Source organism: Musca domestica, unplaced genomic scaffold, assembly GCF_030504385.1.
Source record: "Musca domestica strain aabys unplaced genomic scaffold, Musca_domestica.polishedcontigs.V.1.1 21, whole genome shotgun sequence".
In the NCBI taxonomy this organism is placed as follows: domain Eukaryota; kingdom Metazoa; phylum Arthropoda; class Insecta; order Diptera; family Muscidae; genus Musca; species Musca domestica.
In genome coordinates this window covers 10,400,673-10,418,528 of record NW_026712258.1, presented here as the reverse complement: position 1 = coordinate 10,418,528, position 17,856 = coordinate 10,400,673, and the positions used below count along the sequence as shown (strand labels likewise).

General features: G+C 37.6%; 4 protein-coding genes across 6 annotated transcripts in view; 1 reads left to right on the top strand and 3 right to left on the bottom strand.

Moving 5' to 3' along the window:
- Window positions 1–219: 219 nt before the first annotated feature.
- LOC101894130 (stromal cell-derived factor 2) lies at window positions 220–1,451 on the bottom strand. Its single transcript, XM_005191933.4, has 2 exons — window positions 1,230–1,451; window positions 220–1,092 (listed from the first exon to the last, which is right to left on the bottom strand). The coding sequence occupies exons 1-2, from the start codon at window positions 1,300–1,302 to the stop codon at window positions 512–514; spliced, it is 654 nt and encodes a 217-aa protein (XP_005191990.1). The 5' UTR covers window positions 1,303–1,451; the 3' UTR covers window positions 220–511.
- Window positions 1,452–1,860: 409 nt separating this feature from the next.
- Window positions 1,861–8,880, top strand: LOC101890515 (uncharacterized protein CG1161). Its single transcript, XM_005191915.4, has 5 exons — window positions 1,861–2,036; window positions 2,107–2,228; window positions 2,405–2,507; window positions 7,759–7,884; window positions 8,219–8,880. The coding sequence occupies exons 1-5, from the start codon at window positions 1,968–1,970 to the stop codon at window positions 8,381–8,383; spliced, it is 585 nt and encodes a 194-aa protein (XP_005191972.1). The 5' UTR covers window positions 1,861–1,967; the 3' UTR covers window positions 8,384–8,880.
- Window positions 8,881–9,408: 528 nt separating this feature from the next.
- On the bottom strand, window positions 9,409–10,522 carry LOC101890687 (proteasome subunit beta type-4). The gene is made up of 3 exons (XM_005191916.4): window positions 10,255–10,522; window positions 9,694–10,192; window positions 9,409–9,634 (listed from the first exon to the last, which is right to left on the bottom strand). Exons 1-3 carry the CDS (start codon window positions 10,416–10,418, stop codon window positions 9,482–9,484), a joined length of 816 nt encoding a protein of 271 aa, XP_005191973.1. The 5' UTR covers window positions 10,419–10,522; the 3' UTR covers window positions 9,409–9,481.
- Window positions 10,523–12,342: 1,820 nt separating this feature from the next.
- LOC101894449 (ceramide kinase) overlaps window positions 12,343–17,856 on the bottom strand; it is a 29,718-nt gene continuing 24,204 nt past the window's right edge. For all 3 annotated transcript variants that reach the window (XM_059122680.1, XM_059122678.1, XM_059122679.1), the window contains 3 exons: window positions 16,049–17,601; window positions 15,759–15,970; window positions 12,343–13,961 (listed from right to left, as the gene is read on the bottom strand). In XM_059122680.1, coding sequence (XP_058978663.1) covers window positions 13,850–13,961; window positions 15,759–15,970; window positions 16,049–17,601 — 1,877 coding nt within the window. In that variant the 3' untranslated portion in view covers window positions 12,343–13,849. The remainder of the gene's footprint in view (window positions 13,962–15,758; window positions 15,971–16,048; window positions 17,602–17,856) is intronic.

The following is a 17,856-nucleotide window of genomic DNA, read 5'->3' as shown; positions in this document are numbered from 1 at the left end:
AATAATAAACATTCTAACCACTGCATTGGATAAGTTAAATGATCCGATCAAAAACGATCGACTTTAATCCAGTTTAAATTTAAATATGATGAACCATAAATATGGTAAGCAGGTATATCTTCATAGGAATTATTGTTTTAGACTGCAGCACTTTGGGAAGAGAAACATTGGGTTTAATTCAGAATCTGAAATCTGAACTTACAAAATAATATAACTCAATTAGTATTTGCGGGATTCAGTTGTCTATTCGTATATAAATATTTGACGGTGACAAGTTTTTAGCGTAAATTCTTTAGTGTACAAATTCGAAACATTACATTTATTTAGTATTCTAACATAACGAATATAACCGTACTTTGCTAAAACATATTCTATCTTAAGTTCCAGAATACATATGAGCACACATTTTTCCAATTCTTAATTTATTGAAATAATTCAACTAAAACGTCAATGGTATTTTGTTTTGTTCACATAAATTGCGATTACAAGCATCAATGTGGCGAGGATGGTCTCAAAGTTCAGTATGTATGTATTCAGTCTCTTTCTCTTTGGGAACAATGAACAGGCCTTCAGCCGTAGTCCATCGCGTACCATGACTGGGATTGTTGACGCCCACAACTTCCATTTGGCCGGAAATAGGACGGCCGAATGTTCGCCCAGAAATAGCTAAATATGCTTGTGTGTCGACGTGTCGTAATCTAACATGGGCATCACGCATCCAGCTCTCGTTCGAACAAATGAGTTCCCAATGATCGCCAGTATCACCAACGCCATTTTCACCATATGCCGAGACTTCTTGTTCTCCCGACAACGGAGACGAAAAGAAATGTGAATGAAGATTTTTGTGTGTGCTTAAATGCTCCAACCGGACAATGTCACCACATTTGATGGGTTCTCCCCGTTCGCAGTGCTTGTTGGTTGATGCCTTAATGACCCAATGGCTGTTTACGTCTTCTTTCAATTCAATTGCTGTCACCGACTGTTGACCGGAACCAGACCCGTACTTAACATCATGTGAATGCAGACGCATATTATAGTCTGAGTTCAATAGTTTTATAATGGAACCGCAGGTAACATAATTCTTCTTAGCAGCTGCAAAATAAAGATTTACATCATTAACGTTTTAATTGATAACATCAAAAATATAGATAATCGGCTTTTCTGGAAAAAGGGGCCGCAGACGACCAATCACAACAGACCACAACATAAACGCCACACGCCGCACTTACCAAAAGCCGCTGGAAATCTGCATAGAACTGCAAATATTGTCACTAAAATTATTCGATTCTGTTCGTACTTCATGTTTGTTTATTTATTATATTTATTTTTCTAACAAAAACTTGAATAACTCGACTTTTCTTTGTGATATCTACGACTTCTATAGTTTGCAAATAATAAAATACATAAAATACAACTATAATACACGTCAAGTTGTCAAGTATACGCAGACAGATCACGAAGCTTAACAATATTTTTCGGCGGCGGCACCTAATCAGAAAACAACTACCGGCTGTAACACGCCGTCAATTTAGTCATCGGCGCCAAAATTACGACACAAAAGAATAAGAATTAAAATTTAATTGCAAGTTTATCAAAAATATATTTTTCTAAATAGTTTTCAAAATTGTAATAAAATTTGCCTAAAAATATCGACGCGCCATATTTTCTCTTGGACGAGAATCGCTGCCACCTCCGATCAGCTGGTCTAATCTTAATCGGCCTTGAACCAGCTGTAAAAAACTGTTGTGACTTTTCACTGAATAGGAGACGATTTGTTATCATTTTACAGTGATTATCAGACAATTTGTTATCGTTTCTCTGTGATCATTTCGAACGAATCTAATTTTGGTTCTCATTTTTATCACCATTTATTCTTTGTCTTCAAATTCGTCTGTTGTCTCTCGTTGTTGTTACACTTCGAAAGTAGTTCAATTTAATCGAAAAAAATAGATATTTTCCGCAAATTGATGGAGTATAAACGTTTGTTTCTATTCACACTTTTGTTGGCGATATGTTTTCTAATTGGCGTGACATGGGTAAGTCGATGAAGTTCAAGTATTTACATCGGGTCTTACAGAAAAAGAACCCATCTTTACAACATAATAGGCTGACACGAACAATGCCACCAACAAAGTTGAGCCCCAAAAACCCACTACAGCTACACCATTACCGAAAGTATTAAGTACCGGAATTGCTCCTTCACCCAATTCTACGACAGCTCCAAAATGGTAAGTTTGTCAACTTGTTAATAAATGCTAAATAATTAGCGACTTTTATTTGTATTCACAAGTATGTACAAACGTGTGTGCATATGCCTGTATGCATAACAAACCATTATCAACAACATTCACATCTTTCCATTCTTATTGGATTAATATACTCCCCCAATATTTTACATTTATAGCGTTTGTGATGGTGCACTCCTGCCGCGATTAGGAGAAAATGAACTGGAAATCTGTCCCGAATGCAAATGTAAACATGAAGCCCGCAATACTACATTGATAAAAGTACGTAAGCAACAAACACTAAATAATTTTTAAGGTCATCCGAGCTTTCTGATAAAAAAGAAAGTGATGTTGTTTTTAATCCAGTCACCCCTCTTATATTGAAAATCCTTTTTAGGGATACATTAAAAACATTTAATTTTTAAAGTTTTAGGGCAATAATTTTAAACATGTAAAGGTTTCCAAAGACATTTGATTTGCATATCTCAAAGCAATACTTTTTATTTCTTCAAAGCAACATGTCCCGATTGTTGTTTTTTATGTGGCTTAAACTATGTTTATGGCAATTTATCTCTAACTCATGGTCTGTTTCTGAATGACGATATTAAATGAGTTTTTCATATTTTTTTATTTAAATTGAAACAAGTAAAAATACATAAAAATTATGGGTACAGAAAACATTTTATATAAAAGTATCTGAATTTAAACGTGTTCTACTTTAAACTGCAAATACCAGTAAGACCGTTTGAATGATGCTGTTAAACTTCTCCAAAAACCATAAAGAGGGTGAGGTTATACCAAAACGGGAACCTCCATAGACAATTTTATGCTTCAAGGATTGTCATCTAACAAATTTTCCTTAATACCAAATTTGAAACAATTTCTTGAGTAAATGTAACTAAAATTATCAAAATGCCGACTATCGATGGGTATCGTTATATGAGCGCTATAGGAAAACGTTAGAACACATTATGAATTACAAATGCAAATTTTTAGAAAAACATCAAATACCGAATTTCGGGAGGTACAGTTATATAGAGAATATACCAAAACGTGGACCTATACATACAAAGTTTCGCCACCGGAGCTAGAACCCATTACGACCTACAAATACCAATTTTTAGACAAATTCCATCCAATTCCAATTCCATCCTAGACACTATACAAATGTTTCTGCCAAATTTAGAATTTTATACTGATCATTAATATATATATTTTGTGGGTCTACGACGAATTTTTTTGCAACCGGAATGACAAAGTATTATATCCTCCTTTCCGTTCGCTTTCGTCAAAAACAGGACCCAATTTTTCATTCGTAACAGTATAATCTTATGCGTGGCTGGACCTGAAGTACCCGTTTATTAATTTTTTTTTAAATAAGAGTAAATTTTTACGCAGGGGTACATTTTTAGGCATTTGTAGCTCCAAATATAAAATATTGCGATGTTCGCGTTGTTCCAGGGTGGATTCCTAAAATGGCCAAAATCAATAGTGTTAAAAATATTAGAATTTTTTGTATTATATATCTACATATTACTCGGAAAAAAGTTAAGAGGATCGTTACACGGTTGTTGTTGTTGTTGTAGCAGCTCATACATATGTGTTCGTTTGGTTTCCATTTTCTAACTCAATTCAATCCGGTTCTGCCTCTAAGTCCAGTCTCAAAAAGGATGCAACCTGTATGGGTTGAGTCCATAACGAGACTGGAGTTAGGTGAGTAGGCTTGGCTGGGCAGCGAAATAAATGCAGCGTGTCATGTGGGCCTGTGCCACATGCTGGGCAGATGTTCTGCACTTCGCCGTTGATCCGGGCCCAGTAGGAATTTAGGCGGCTGCACCATCCGGATCGTAATTGAGCCAAGACTACTCGGGTTTGTCGGGGCAGCTCTCGTTCTTCAGCTGCGACGGGAGGGGGATGGTCTCCTAGCACAGTATTCACTCTATATCCTTCGATGGCTTCTGAGACCGCATTAGAGTGAATACTATTCAGTCCCGCTTGATAGGCCTGTTGATCTAGAGGCTCTCTCTTATACCTCTGTACCTCTCTCTCTAGATCATGAAGGTCTTTCCTAACGTGCCTGGGCGGAGGTTGCCTATCCACAAGATGGTGATTTGGATGGCTTTGTCTATAACACCCAAGCAGGTATTGCATTGACAGCATTTTGTTATGCTGTCGCACCGGTAAGACCTTCGCCTCCTCATGTAGGTGATCGACGGGTGTCATGAGAAGGCACCCTGTTGCGGTTCTAAGGGCGGCATTCTGGCAGGACTGAACATTTTTCCACTGCGTAGCACTGACGTTAGCGGACCACACTGGAGCCGCATAGTTTACCACAGACCGGCCTATCGCGTTGTAAGAGGTCAACAAGGTCTCCTTATCAGCTCCCCAAGTACTGCCGGCCAGAGACTTGAGGACCTTGTTCCTACTTCTAATCTTGTCGCAGATAGCTGTGGTATGCGCGGACGACTTAAAGAGGCTATCGAATGTGACCCCTAATACCTTGGGGTAGTTGGTGGTCGGAATAAGAGCACCATCGACCTGCACATTCAAGGATAGCCCCATCTCCGCAGTCCATGTGGTGAAAAGTGTGGCCGTCGACTTAGTGGCGGATATCTTCATATTCCTCGCAGTGAAAAAGGCGGTAAGATCAACAAGGTAAGCGTTCAACCGATCGCAAATGTCATCAATAATGGGTCCGGACGCCACGAGCGTACAATCATCTGCGTACGTAATAATCTCTATGCCGTCTGGAGGGCGTGGAATTTCAGAAAGGTAGAGGTTAAACAGTTCCGGAGATATCACCCCACCTTGGGGAACTCCCTGTTTAACTCTACGGATGCTCGACTTCTTGTTTCTGAATTCCACGTACGACTGGCGTCCACACATGTAGTTTACTATCCAACGTTTCAAACTTGGCCGGAGGGTGGTGCGTTCAATGTCCTCGAACAGTGTGGCATGATTGACTGTATCAAAGGCTTTTGATAAATCAAGTGCCACCATAACTGTTCTATCGCACGGCCTGTTCTGGTTGAGACCTCTACTGACATGTGTGGAAATGGCGTGTAAAGCTGTTGTTGTGCTATGCAATTTTCGGAATCCGTGTTGATGATCGGCTACTGGGAAACACTCTCTTATGCTGGGGAGGAGTAAAGCCTCAAGCGTCTTTGCTACTGGTGACAAAAGTGATATCGGCCTGTATGAATCACTTTTGCTGGCATCCTTGCCTGGCTTCAGTAGCGGGACCACCCTGCCCATTTTCCAGGCATCGGGAACTACTAGGGTGGCTAACGACAGATTGAGAAGCTTTGTCAGATACTCAACTCCTGGTTCATCCAGTTGCTTCAACATCACCATTGAGATTCCGTCAGGACCAAGCGCTTTGGATGACTTTGCGCTTCTGATGACCTGTGCAACATCTGCCAACGTAAATTGTGGTGGTACCTCCTCGGCTGGAAGGGATCGTACACGGCGTAGTATCCTTCTCTTCGCCCTGTCACTCTCGGGGTGCTCTACAAATTGCCGGTTAAAATAACACGCGCACCTCTTCGGATCTGTCACTTCTGCGCCGTTAAATGAGACAGATGTCCGATCGTCCTTTTTTCCAGGGTTCGAAAGCGACTTAACCGTTGCCCACAATTTACTCGTTCCGGTACCGATGTTGCAATGCTTCAGATGTTCTAGCCACTTTTTCCGCTTATGCTCACCTACTAACCTGTTTACCTCCAGAGTAAGTTCCCTGACTCTGGGGTTATTAGGGTTAGTACGGCGAAGCTCATCTCGCTCGTTTGCTAATCCCGCTGCCTCTGCTGGGAAGTTTGGTCTTATTTCAGGTATTCGACCAGCAGGTATATAGCGAGCGGCTGCAGCTTTGATGATGTCCCGGAAACACCTATCTGCTACCTGAACATCAGATGGGTTGGGCAGTTCTCTGAAGCGGCGATTGGTATACTCTCTGAATTCTTGCCAATTAGCTTTCCCGTGGTTAAGGAAAGTGCGGCGTTCAGAGTCGATGAAGTCGGGTGGTCTATTAATGGCGATAATAATGGGGAGGTGGTCTGAGCCTAGAGAAATGACTGATTGCCAAGTTACGTCATTCGTCAGACCTGGGGACACGATGGATATGTCCGGAGAACTGTGGCAGTCTCCCCTTATTCTAGTGGGCGCGTCCTCATTCACTGTGCAAAACGTGGAGCTATCGATTTGCTCAGCCAGCGCCATGCCTCTCTGGTCATTACCTAGGACGGAATGCCATAATTCATGATGGGCATTGAAATCCCCTAGCACCAGACGGTTATTGCCTACCAGTAGTGAACTGATATTAGGCATATAACGTGGGGCACAGCTATTTAACGGCGGAATGTACACGTTGAGCACCTCTACCTCGGCGGTTCCACACTTGACCGCTACCCCCATACATTCCATGTACGGGTCACTAGAGTCAAGCTCAGGCGAGATAGGTCTGTACTGGACAGAGTGGTGCAATAGGAACGCTAATCCTCCACCTCCACCTCTGGAGCGATCCTTCCTTAGTACGTTGTATCCATCACAACTTTGAAGCCTGCAGGTGGTACTCAGCTTCGTCTCCTGGATCGCTGCGACCTTGATGTTCTTCCGACTCATAAAGCTTACAATTTCATTGATCTTACCTCTGAGACCATCACAATTAAATTGGAGAAATGATGCATTGTCCGGAACTTGAACAGCAATGTGTGGCGTCAGCTGCTGCGTAGATTGCTGTTGAGGAGATTGCGGGGGAGTCTCATATTGCGACGACGATGAGGACGCCGAAGATGAAGACTCACTGGGGTCTACATTGACGCAGCAGGAAGCAATGTAGTCCCTATCGCTATACTCCTGTATCCGGTTTAGGCCGGAACAATTCCGGAAATGCACCCACTCCATGCATCCGTTGCATCTCACCGAAACCGATCTGTGGTGGATGCGATTACGACAAACGGAGCAGAACCATGGTCCGGGGTTGGTCTCGATCCCGGCTCGGACCAAGAGAATACGGAGCAAACATTCCGGGTAATGTTGCTCCCACATCAGAAAAATGGACGAACACGAACATGTATTTGCTGGGTTGGCGGCCCCTGGTCGGAGAAATGTGCCTCCGAGTCAATCCGGTACATAGAACCGGCCGCCGTGGGATTGCCGGTGGGACACGGTAATTATTCATGATAGATGTAAAATAGTCACTGGTTTCTCTTCAGAGAAGAATCCAATCTTGGAGATCCTATCCTTTTCGGCAGTGACACATCAAGTGCTCTATCGTCCCTGTTTCTTTTCCTCATGCAATCTGTGGTCTCTGTTGTCACTTTTCCATTTTGACGGATTATATACGAACCACATTTTATATGAATATCATTTTTCAAAGGGAATTATCTACCTTAACTATTTGCATTTGATGAGCCATACAATCACTTTCAATTTATGTTTATTCTGTCCATATTTAAATTTGAATAATGCTACATAATACCTAATAACTTTTATTTACTATTATTTTATAAATTTATTTGTATTTCTTTTTCAGGTGGTGGTCATCATTGTTATATGGATTATTTCCATTCTTGTGATATATATGCTGTTCCTGATGTGTCTGGATCCTTTGCTAAACAAACGTGTCAAGGCCAATTATCAGGAACACACAAATGAAGATGTACATATGCAACGTTTTTCTAACGTTAAATATAGTTTATTAGTAGTAGACGACAATAAAGATTCTGACTGATTTTGTTTGCATTTATTTGTTTATTCATACAAAGAATAATTTTCCTTTTTTGGTTTCTGTTTTTTTTTTTAGTTTCCCTTTTAAGTCTTTCATATCTATACGCCTCTTATTAACCACATATTTGGGTTTCATTTTTTACAACTTTGTTTTCGTATTAACAAACTGGACTTTTCATATGTTTCTTGTTGTTTTAGTCTTTAGTACAACACACCGCTTAAAAGTTACAAAAATAACAATCTCTTAAATTTTCTTTTTCGTTTAGGATGATACTACTTCTGCTTCTCCCCCTATGTCTTCATCAGCTAACCAAGAACTGAATTCAAGAGCCAATGTTCTAAATCGGGTGGGCCATCAACAGGATAAATGGAAGAGACAAGTACGAGAACAACGTCGCCACATTTATGATAGACGCACTATGCTCAATTAATCCATATTAGAATACATCTACCAAATCTAAAGGTGGTGGCAGTACAGCATACTAAAATGAATAACCAACCGTTCCATCATAAATTATGTGGAATATAATTTTGGATAAGCCATTCTGTGGACCTTTGGCAAAACAACCTATTTGTTTCTTTTGGCCAGCAAATTATGAAAATCTTACGGTTGAAAGAAACAAAGTGGAAATTAAATAATCTCAAAATAAGTTATTTTGTCAGGGGTCCACAGTTATTTAAAAAAATGTAGTTTATGGTTTTCTTCTTTTGTTAAATTTATTATTATTTTTTTAAATAATTCAAAGTTTTGAGAGTTAATAATATATTTGGCCAAAGTAAGATCTCGTACCGAAACAACAAGTAAGGAAAAAAATCTGGCAAGACAAATTAAAATACAAATAAATTTCTCCATTAGGTATTATAAATATAAAGGACTAGATTGTAGTGAACCATTGTAATAAAGAAATACGTAAATCTAATAATCAAATCCAAATTTCTTTCTATAGTTCGCATGTAACGAAATTTCCTAATTGGTTCTTTGAATGTTACAATTACACCCAAATGAGCTGCAATTTGACATTTTAGATTCCCTATATGAAAAATCTGTTTTGTCCAGAATACTCAAAATAGATGAACTATTTGGCATAACTCAAATATGACGGATTTGAAGTATTTTGAAAGTGTATCTGGACATCAACTCTTACTCCAATTTTCCTCGTGTAATGTTTTTGAATGAAGATAAAAATTTGGTTTTTTCGGTATTGTCTAGAAGACTGTTGGGAAAAATTCAATAGCGGTATTGACACATCCACAATGTAATTCAAAACTGTTTTTTAATGACATTTTTCAGATTTTTACAGGCTTAAATCGAGATTAATGAGTACTTTTTACTGAAATTAGATATTTGTCCTTAAAACGTTTGTCTTGTTTCGACTCAATTGTCACCAAATGTAAAAATACCAAACCCACTGTGTTCGCATAAGCGTTAGTTAAACTAAAGTTAAAGACGCCAAGATTATTTTTAAAATAATTTTTTAATCACATTCCAAGATATTTTATACAAAAAAGATGTTTTCTTCAATAAGCTTCTAATAACCCTTAACCATTGTGGCCAATTGCCAATTTTCGTTTACATTAAATGGACCCTGGACAACACTGCCATCCTTGGTACAAACAACCACTGAATATTTGGGCATGGACCTGCAGTCACGGTAGTATAATACTTCCATACATTTGCGGAGCTGAAAATATGTTGAAATATAAGAAATAATTTCCCAATGATCATTTGATCACAACATACCACATCTGAAGCTTGTTCTTGTGTTAGTTTCTTTCCCTCAACTAGTTGTTCGCGCACCAAAGGCAAAGCCAAATGTTTGCCAAAGCCTGTGGCAACAACATCATCTTCATAGGCACGGCCACGTAAGTCAACATGTCCCAAGAAAGGCTCTCCATTATCCAAACCACCAACAACCATTTCCAGCCAAAGAGGATTAAAACGGCTACGACGGTTATAGAAAACGCGGGTTAGCCAGTTGTACAACGATTTGGGTTTCATTTCAAGATCATCTCCATGACACAGGTCTTCCACAATTTTTTGATCAATACTACGTTTCAAACTTTGGAAATCAGCAAAATCTCCTCCCGCTCCCATGATTGTCTTGTTATTAACTTTGAACACACGCTGAACGTCTTGGTAACGCGCAAGGGAGCCATACGAAACCAAGTTGTCGGCAGCGATCATAACACCACCATCAAATTTAATACCCACCACTGAAGTACCGGTAGTGATGGGAGAACTGCGGATAAGATATATTATTAGCTGAAGCTTCATTTGAAATTCCAGATAAGGTATACTTACGAGCTGTGCTGTGTTCCAAACAGACCAGGAGTTGTGTATTCCTTGCATTGGTTAGCGCTGCCAGTAGCTAGACCATTGTAACCACCAGTGAAGTTATAAAATTGGCCTGGTGCTGGTCCATTACTCCAGAATTGCTGAGGTATTACTTGATGGCCGGCATACATTTTTAATTTATTATATATTTGATTTGGTTTTATTTAGAAATTCTTCGCAAATTTGCAAGTCGGCACAAATGTTGTATTTTTGTAGGAATGACAATCAAAATTTGTTTTGCAGCGTTGCAAAAATAAGGCATAGGGATAGGTAAATCGACTTCCGATTAATTGAATAATCGACTTTTAGTACTGAAAATTCTGAAACTCGAACTCGGCTATGGACTTGGGTGAAACCCGAGTACTCGACTATTTATAGTCTAATTCCAATGTCCTTGTTAAGGTGAGATGAGATTTCTATGCAGTGAATTTTGACAAAGTAAATAACAGAAAATGCAGAGATGAGTATGTCTATTTCGAATGACTTTACCTTCTTAATTTTACCATGCGTAGGGTCTAAAGTTTTGGCCCTATAAAATCACATATACTAGCCATACAGCTGAGGGTACAACTAGCCATATGACTGACAAATCGTGGCGTACATTTTTGGTATTATGGTTACTAAATCGAGTAAATCTTGTAGATTTCATTTGAGATATACGCAAGGGAATTCCCAGCTCAAATCCTCTGAATAATACGGCATTTTAGTCGCTTCAAAAAGGTGGTTAGAACCTTAAGCTAGGTTCTAACAAGACAAATTGTTTTGAATTCGAGCTGTATTTTACTGCTTCATACACGCCAGTTAGGTTGCTTTTGTCACTGCCCAGGATTTTGTAAGAAATTAGTTTTTGACATTACAGACAAATGATTTTAGAACGACGCCTACGTCTTTGTAAACACATCGGAAACACATTTCTTTGACACACACCCTATTAGATGACAGGGTGTCACCAAACGATATCTGCTACTACTTAAAAGATGGCATCTATTCTTCGTACAATTTATTCCACAAGAGATGTCGCAATAAGCCACATAGCTTATTTTCAAATACAGATGTCTCTAAATAACTCCCGTATAAAACCAACAACAAAGACATAAAATATTTTCATTACCAACGCCATCTACCGAATAAAAGTAACAATGTAATGTCCCACCAAAGACATATAAGTTGTGTTCCAGTACTTTTTTAGTAGTAAAACTAGCAGAAGAGAGAACAGTTCGAAATGTCATTCTCATTTAGGTTTGCTCAAAAAATAAGGGAACGGAAAATTAGCAGAAATGCGATAAAATGTCAAAATTCAAATTCCAAAAGTAAACAGCCTAAATCGGACTGGTGAAACCTTACTGAAAAGAGCGCCAACATTTAAAAAATGAGTATTGAAGACGATAAGTTAAAATTAATAATTTATAATAATAATTAATAATCTGATTCCTCATTCAGCCAGTCTTCTTCACTGCTGGAATCATCCAAAAGTGAATACATCAGTTGCTCCATATTTTCTCTTTTTGTTTTTTGCACGACAAATATTAGTTTTTCCTTTAGTTTTCAAGTTGATCATTTTCTTTATTGAAATGTATCAATACATTTTTCAACCTTGTTAGCCCTGTCAATTAAATGTCAAATTTACAATATGCACATTTCTGCTCGGCCAAATTGATGTAGCTAAAACAAGCAGAAATGTGCACCACTCAGCGCCATTTTTTTCTCGAGAGAGCTGCAAGTTTTGCTAGTTTTTGTAGTACGGGAACGCGTTGTAGCAGAATTAGTGCTAATTAGTACTAATTTGCAGGTTCTGGAACACAACTAATGTGTCAGCTCTGTTAAATTATAACATAATGCTATGTCAAGATATCGTAATAATGAGTAAGTAACAATGTAATGTCCCATCTTATTATATTATATGTCTTTGATAATATTATTTATCATGCAATAGTATTCATTATGATTTTTATAAAATGTTATAAAACATTTTACAGAACTTAAATCAAAAACATTATTCATTTTTGAAGAACTAAGACGAAATTAGTTGCTTTTAATATAAATTAAACAGGTTAATCACTTTTTCAAGAAATAAAAATATATTTGTGATTTTAATATTTTTGACAAAGCACTTACATAATAACAATCTATATATATATTTTTCCATCATGACAATCTATTTTTGGCAACATATTTGACAGACAACTGTCCCGTGCTATGTAAATAAATAGTTATATAATAGTCTGCATTCGAAAAGAGCTGATCGGTTATATATTTACTGAAATATGAGAACGGCGTCCCAATTCCAAATATGTTTGTGTTGTCAGAACCTGGCAATGCCTTCGTGATCTTCTGGCTTTCGAACTGCACACCAAGTTATTTTACATTTGAGCGTATACGTATGGCGATTTTCATCAATACTTTCTTCTGATATTGCTTCCCCAGGCAAAATGTCCTGTGCTCACACTTGTGACACGTCAAAACAAACCTTGTCATCATCTTCGATTGCATCCTCAACATCCGAATGTTCTTCAAGTATCTTCATGATATCATGATCCCATTTTCTAGGGAAAATTAAGAAAAAAATACTTGAGTTTGCCAGTACACGTGTATTTACTGTAAGCCAATATCGATTATATTCGACAACCCAAAAATGTTTCCAAAAGGCAATACACAATGTTTGTATTTTTCTTTTTTATATGGGGTTTTTACACTTGTTACAATATTCACATATTTTTCCGATATTTTGCGATTGCAGAAAATCTGATTTTTGGTTCAAAAATACATTGTTTTCACAAATCCCATACTAATTTACGAAAATGCGCTCAGAAATTCGAATCCTAAACTAATGTAAGAGAACTGCAATATTTTTAAATAGCACACGTGTCTGTCATTGAAAAAAAATCAAAAAACATCAAAAACAACGGTATATAGGAAGATCAAAAAATCGCAAAGGAAGAGAGTACTTTAAAATGTCAAACGTATTTGACAAAAACACCAAAAGGGTTAATGAATACAAATTTTGAACATTTTATTGGTCATACCAACAAAACTTAAGAGAAGAAATAATAAACAGTTTAAATAAAAACAAATTTATTTTGGATATTGTTAAAGTGTGTCCACCATTTGTATTTCTATTAATCAAGAGTGATATACATACATAAATAAAATAACAAACCAAATAAAATATATATAGGAATGCTCAATTGCAGTAAACATAGACCTTCTCATACATCAGTGTTCGCAATAAAGTTTAAAGTTTCTTGAAAGTTTAAAGATAAAAACAATCCAATAATATCAAATAATACAGTTTGTTGTGTGCCCTCTTCTTTGAGAATCAGTAACATTGTGAATAAACGTACAAACAGACTTACATATAAAGCAAAGGAAACCCAAATCACCGTATTTTCATAATTTATGTCTAATTTACTGATTAACCAAATCTACGATTTAATAATAATAAACGAAACAGCCTTAATATGTATCACACATAAATAATATTCTACTTATACTTAAATAAAATTATTAGTTGCTCATGGATTTAGATTTGCTCTCCCCTCGTAATGGCTCATCATGTCGTGCTTTACGAATCCGAGTGACAGCAACAAAAAATTGAGTTGTTTTCCAAGTTCTTCGATGGTTTACTGTAAATATAGGGTCCCCGCATGAAGACATCAATCAATTGCCTATGCGAACTGAAAAAAAAAAAACAAAACGGTTATTGCAATAATTAAAATGGATATATTTCAGCTGAATTTCTAAACAACTAGAAAATTGATTTTTCATGGCAATAAAATGTACATCAATAAATGTTTTTATTTGATTCAAACTAAACACATTAAATGTGTCTGTGGGAAAAGTATGCTAGATTAGCATAAAAACCTGAAAAGTGTTCAACATGAACAATTGCATTAAGACAAAGATTTTCAAAAGTATTGGGAATTTCGCACATGTATTCGAAAAATGAATTTTTTGATATAACTCCATTTTGGCGAAATCTGATTTATGTTTAGTAGTTACCATTATTTCAAGTTCCCTATTGGAACAAAGGAAATGAGGAAAAAGCTATCAATATAGGTCTCTTTTTTGGTACGGATCCTATGGGTGTAGGGGTCATTTTGTTTTTTGGTTGAAAGTTTACACATTTAATTATACCCTCCACCATAGTATGGAGGGTATATTAAGTTTGTCATTCCGTTCGTAACACCTCGAAATATACAATTTAGACCCCACAAAGTGTATATATTCTTGATCAGCATAAAATTCTGTGTCGCTTTAGCGATGTCCGTCCATCCGCGTGTACGTCTATCCATGGTACAATGAATACATGGTAGGCTAACTTATAAAAAAATTGCAAGTATAAAGGTCTACCTGTTTGGCTAAAAAAACAAACAACTTGTTGCATTGATTTTGAATAAATAATTTAAAACCGCGAAAACTGAATGAAAGGTCAAAATTTCTTTTCAAAATCATGTTCTATATATCTCTTATGGTTTGTTTCGCGACAAAAACTGTAGATTTTGTCGATGCATACGTTGCAATAAGCATTTTGAAAAATGTTTCTGAACATTTTTTTTATTATTAAAAAGAATACACACACATAAACAAATGAAGTTGACATATTAAGCCAGAAAAATAAAAAATTTAAATCATATGGTAGTTGTGCCCTACCTTGAATTCATTGTACCATGCGTCTATGGAAATCACTCTAGCTTCCGAACGAAATGAAGTAGATTGATAAAATTTTACTCAAATGTATATTATGTCTGCAGGACTTTTGGTAGGCCATGTAGGTTTACGTTTTGGTATAGCCGTACCTCCCGATATTCGGTATTTTGAAGATTTTAGCGACATTATTCGCCAGAATTTTTTTCAAATTCGGTATTTGAAGTTCGAAATGGATACTACAGTCTAAGACAGAAAATTGTCTGTGCAGGTTCACGTCTTCGTATAGCCCCCATATTTACGGTACCCCCCAATATTCGGTACTTTATTGATTTTAGCGAGATTATTCACTGGAATTGTTTCAAATTTGGTATTTGATGTTCGTAATGGATGCTACAGCCTATGGCAGGAGATTGTCTGTTCATGTCCACGTCTTCGTATAGCCCCCCATATAACGGTAACTATCGATATATGATATTTTGATGATTTTAGCTACATTATTTACCGATTTTGTTAAGTTTCGCATTTGAATATTGTGACGGCTTATGACAAAAGTTACCTATGCAGCTACATTCGGTATTTTTAAGATTTTAACAGAATTTTGAACGGATTTTATTGTTTTTGATAATTGCCAAATTCGTTCCAAATGGTGGGGGTATTCGGTCCGGCCGAACTTACAGCTTCTTTACTTGTTTTTCCTTAAAATGTAAAGAATTTCCGAGGAGAAGGACGGTGCCGTGTAAAATAACAGCCTTGTGTAAAGACTTTGATATTAGAAGGCGATAGTCGATCACCATTAATCTAATCTTGGACAGGGATATACTCACGTTAATGTTATTTCCAAATCTGTAATTACTTCACCATCACAATTCCATGAAGAATAAATGTTATTTGGCAAATTGGTTTCAGCTTCGGCATACGAATCGGCAATGGGCTGGCAAGATCCGCGTATACTATTATAGTCCTGAGGCGTCATATTTGGTTTGGCATTAAAGATGAATTGTTTTGTGCGATAGATCTCCACAAAGGGCAATGTTCGCTACACAACGAATAAGAAAAACAACACACCAATTAAAACATAAAACACATTACAAATATCCTATTTTTTTGTACTTACAATATCACCATTTCGAGCCATTGTATTGATGGCAAATCGTAAATTGTTAAACATATTCGATTTGCGCACCAAAATAACATCCAAATGTCCATCGCCCAAATGACAATATTTCGACATGCCATTCGGACTGCGGCTACAGGCACATGTAATGTTCGTTGTAGTTACCATAAAAAATTCACCCCTTATAATGCGCCATTTTGGCACGTTCCCATTACTTTGGGCTTCGCTTGAAGGAAATTCGTATTGTTCCTGTTGTTGCATATTGTCGCTGTTCGACAATGATGAACTGCTGGGTGAATTTGATCTTTCTTCCAAGGCAAGATTAACATCGCTACTATCAACAATGGGATTCTTTTGTTTGTTGGTGGAATCTTGAATATCACAGTAGTTGTTACCACCGAGTGGCTGGGAATGTTTATAGTCCAGGGTATGGTTGGACCTTTTAGTTTCAACCTTTTGATCAGAATGCAAGGATGTCTTGGATGACGAAGGCTTGTCCATGTCAATGTCTGTTGATGAGTCTGGTTTACATGTTTCACAATTAACGTTGCAAATAATTTCTGGTGTGGTGGCATCTCCGCCATCTGGCTCATCCTCATTGAGAAGAATTTTCACTTCAGCTTCATAGCCTCGATTCAAAAGAAATGATTTAACTCCTGTGTATTCGTAACGCTTTGTACCCATCCAACGATATTTCTCACTTTTGGCGGCAACGTCTCCCAAGTAGCCATAGCCCATGGTACTGGCGAAAAAGCGTATGATACCATCCGCATTTCGAATACTACAAACGTCTAGACCACGTTTTCTGCCCAACACCAAATGAATAGCTGCTGTCTGTGGATCAGAGGTGCCATGTAAACTATATGCCACAGTATCTGTGCTGCCGGCCGGTATTATGCCCACCGGCAAACTGGGTTTTGGAATGTTGTCGGGTCGTCGTAAACATACGCCGGCATCTTGCATCGATCTCATTAGGAGGCCATTAATCATTTCAGCTACCGTACCATCACCGCCAACACAGCAGACTGCATCAAACGGTGTCAAATCATGCGACATAAGAATATCGCGAATTTGATTAGCTCTCTGGGTAATTATGCAGGAGGCATCAATACCGGCCAATTGGAATGTCGATTTACAGGAACGTTCATAGACCTGAAGACCCATCTTACGTCCACCATACGGGTTGATGAAAACTAGCAAACGTTTGATCCGCGTCTGCCTTGAATTCTCTACGAGGTTCTGCAAATTGTCAAACCATTTTGCCACAATGTAGGGATCTTTGTTGTGTAACGTGAGTCGTCGAATGTGCCAACGATTACAGTCGGTTGGTGAGGCAACAATACGTTCGGCATAATAGATTGATAAAAATGTATCCTTAGGAGTAGTTGCACCTTGTGATGGTTGTGAGTTTACGCCTCCTTCATTTAGGGGATTGTGAGCATTTCGAACTGTGGTCGATTTGGAAACTCGTATCACTTCACGTAGGTGTACAACATTACTGCAATTTCCATAACTCGCTCGTTGAGATAATTGTTCACGTTCATATTCAGCTTCTGGAGAATATAAGTGGGAAACGAAATAAAATTAGAAATTGAAGTAAAAGTAATGTTATGTTATGTTCAGAACCTATTAGAACCGAAAGTACAAAGTTATAAACAAAATGAAGTTAAACCATTTTGGACCTGTAGTTTTCCGCCTCAATGGATTAATGTTTGACAATCAGCTTAGCATGAACTTTGTCATTTATATCATGATTATTTTGTTGTTACAATTTCCACTGTAGCAATTATAGGCTCGTGGTGACAAAT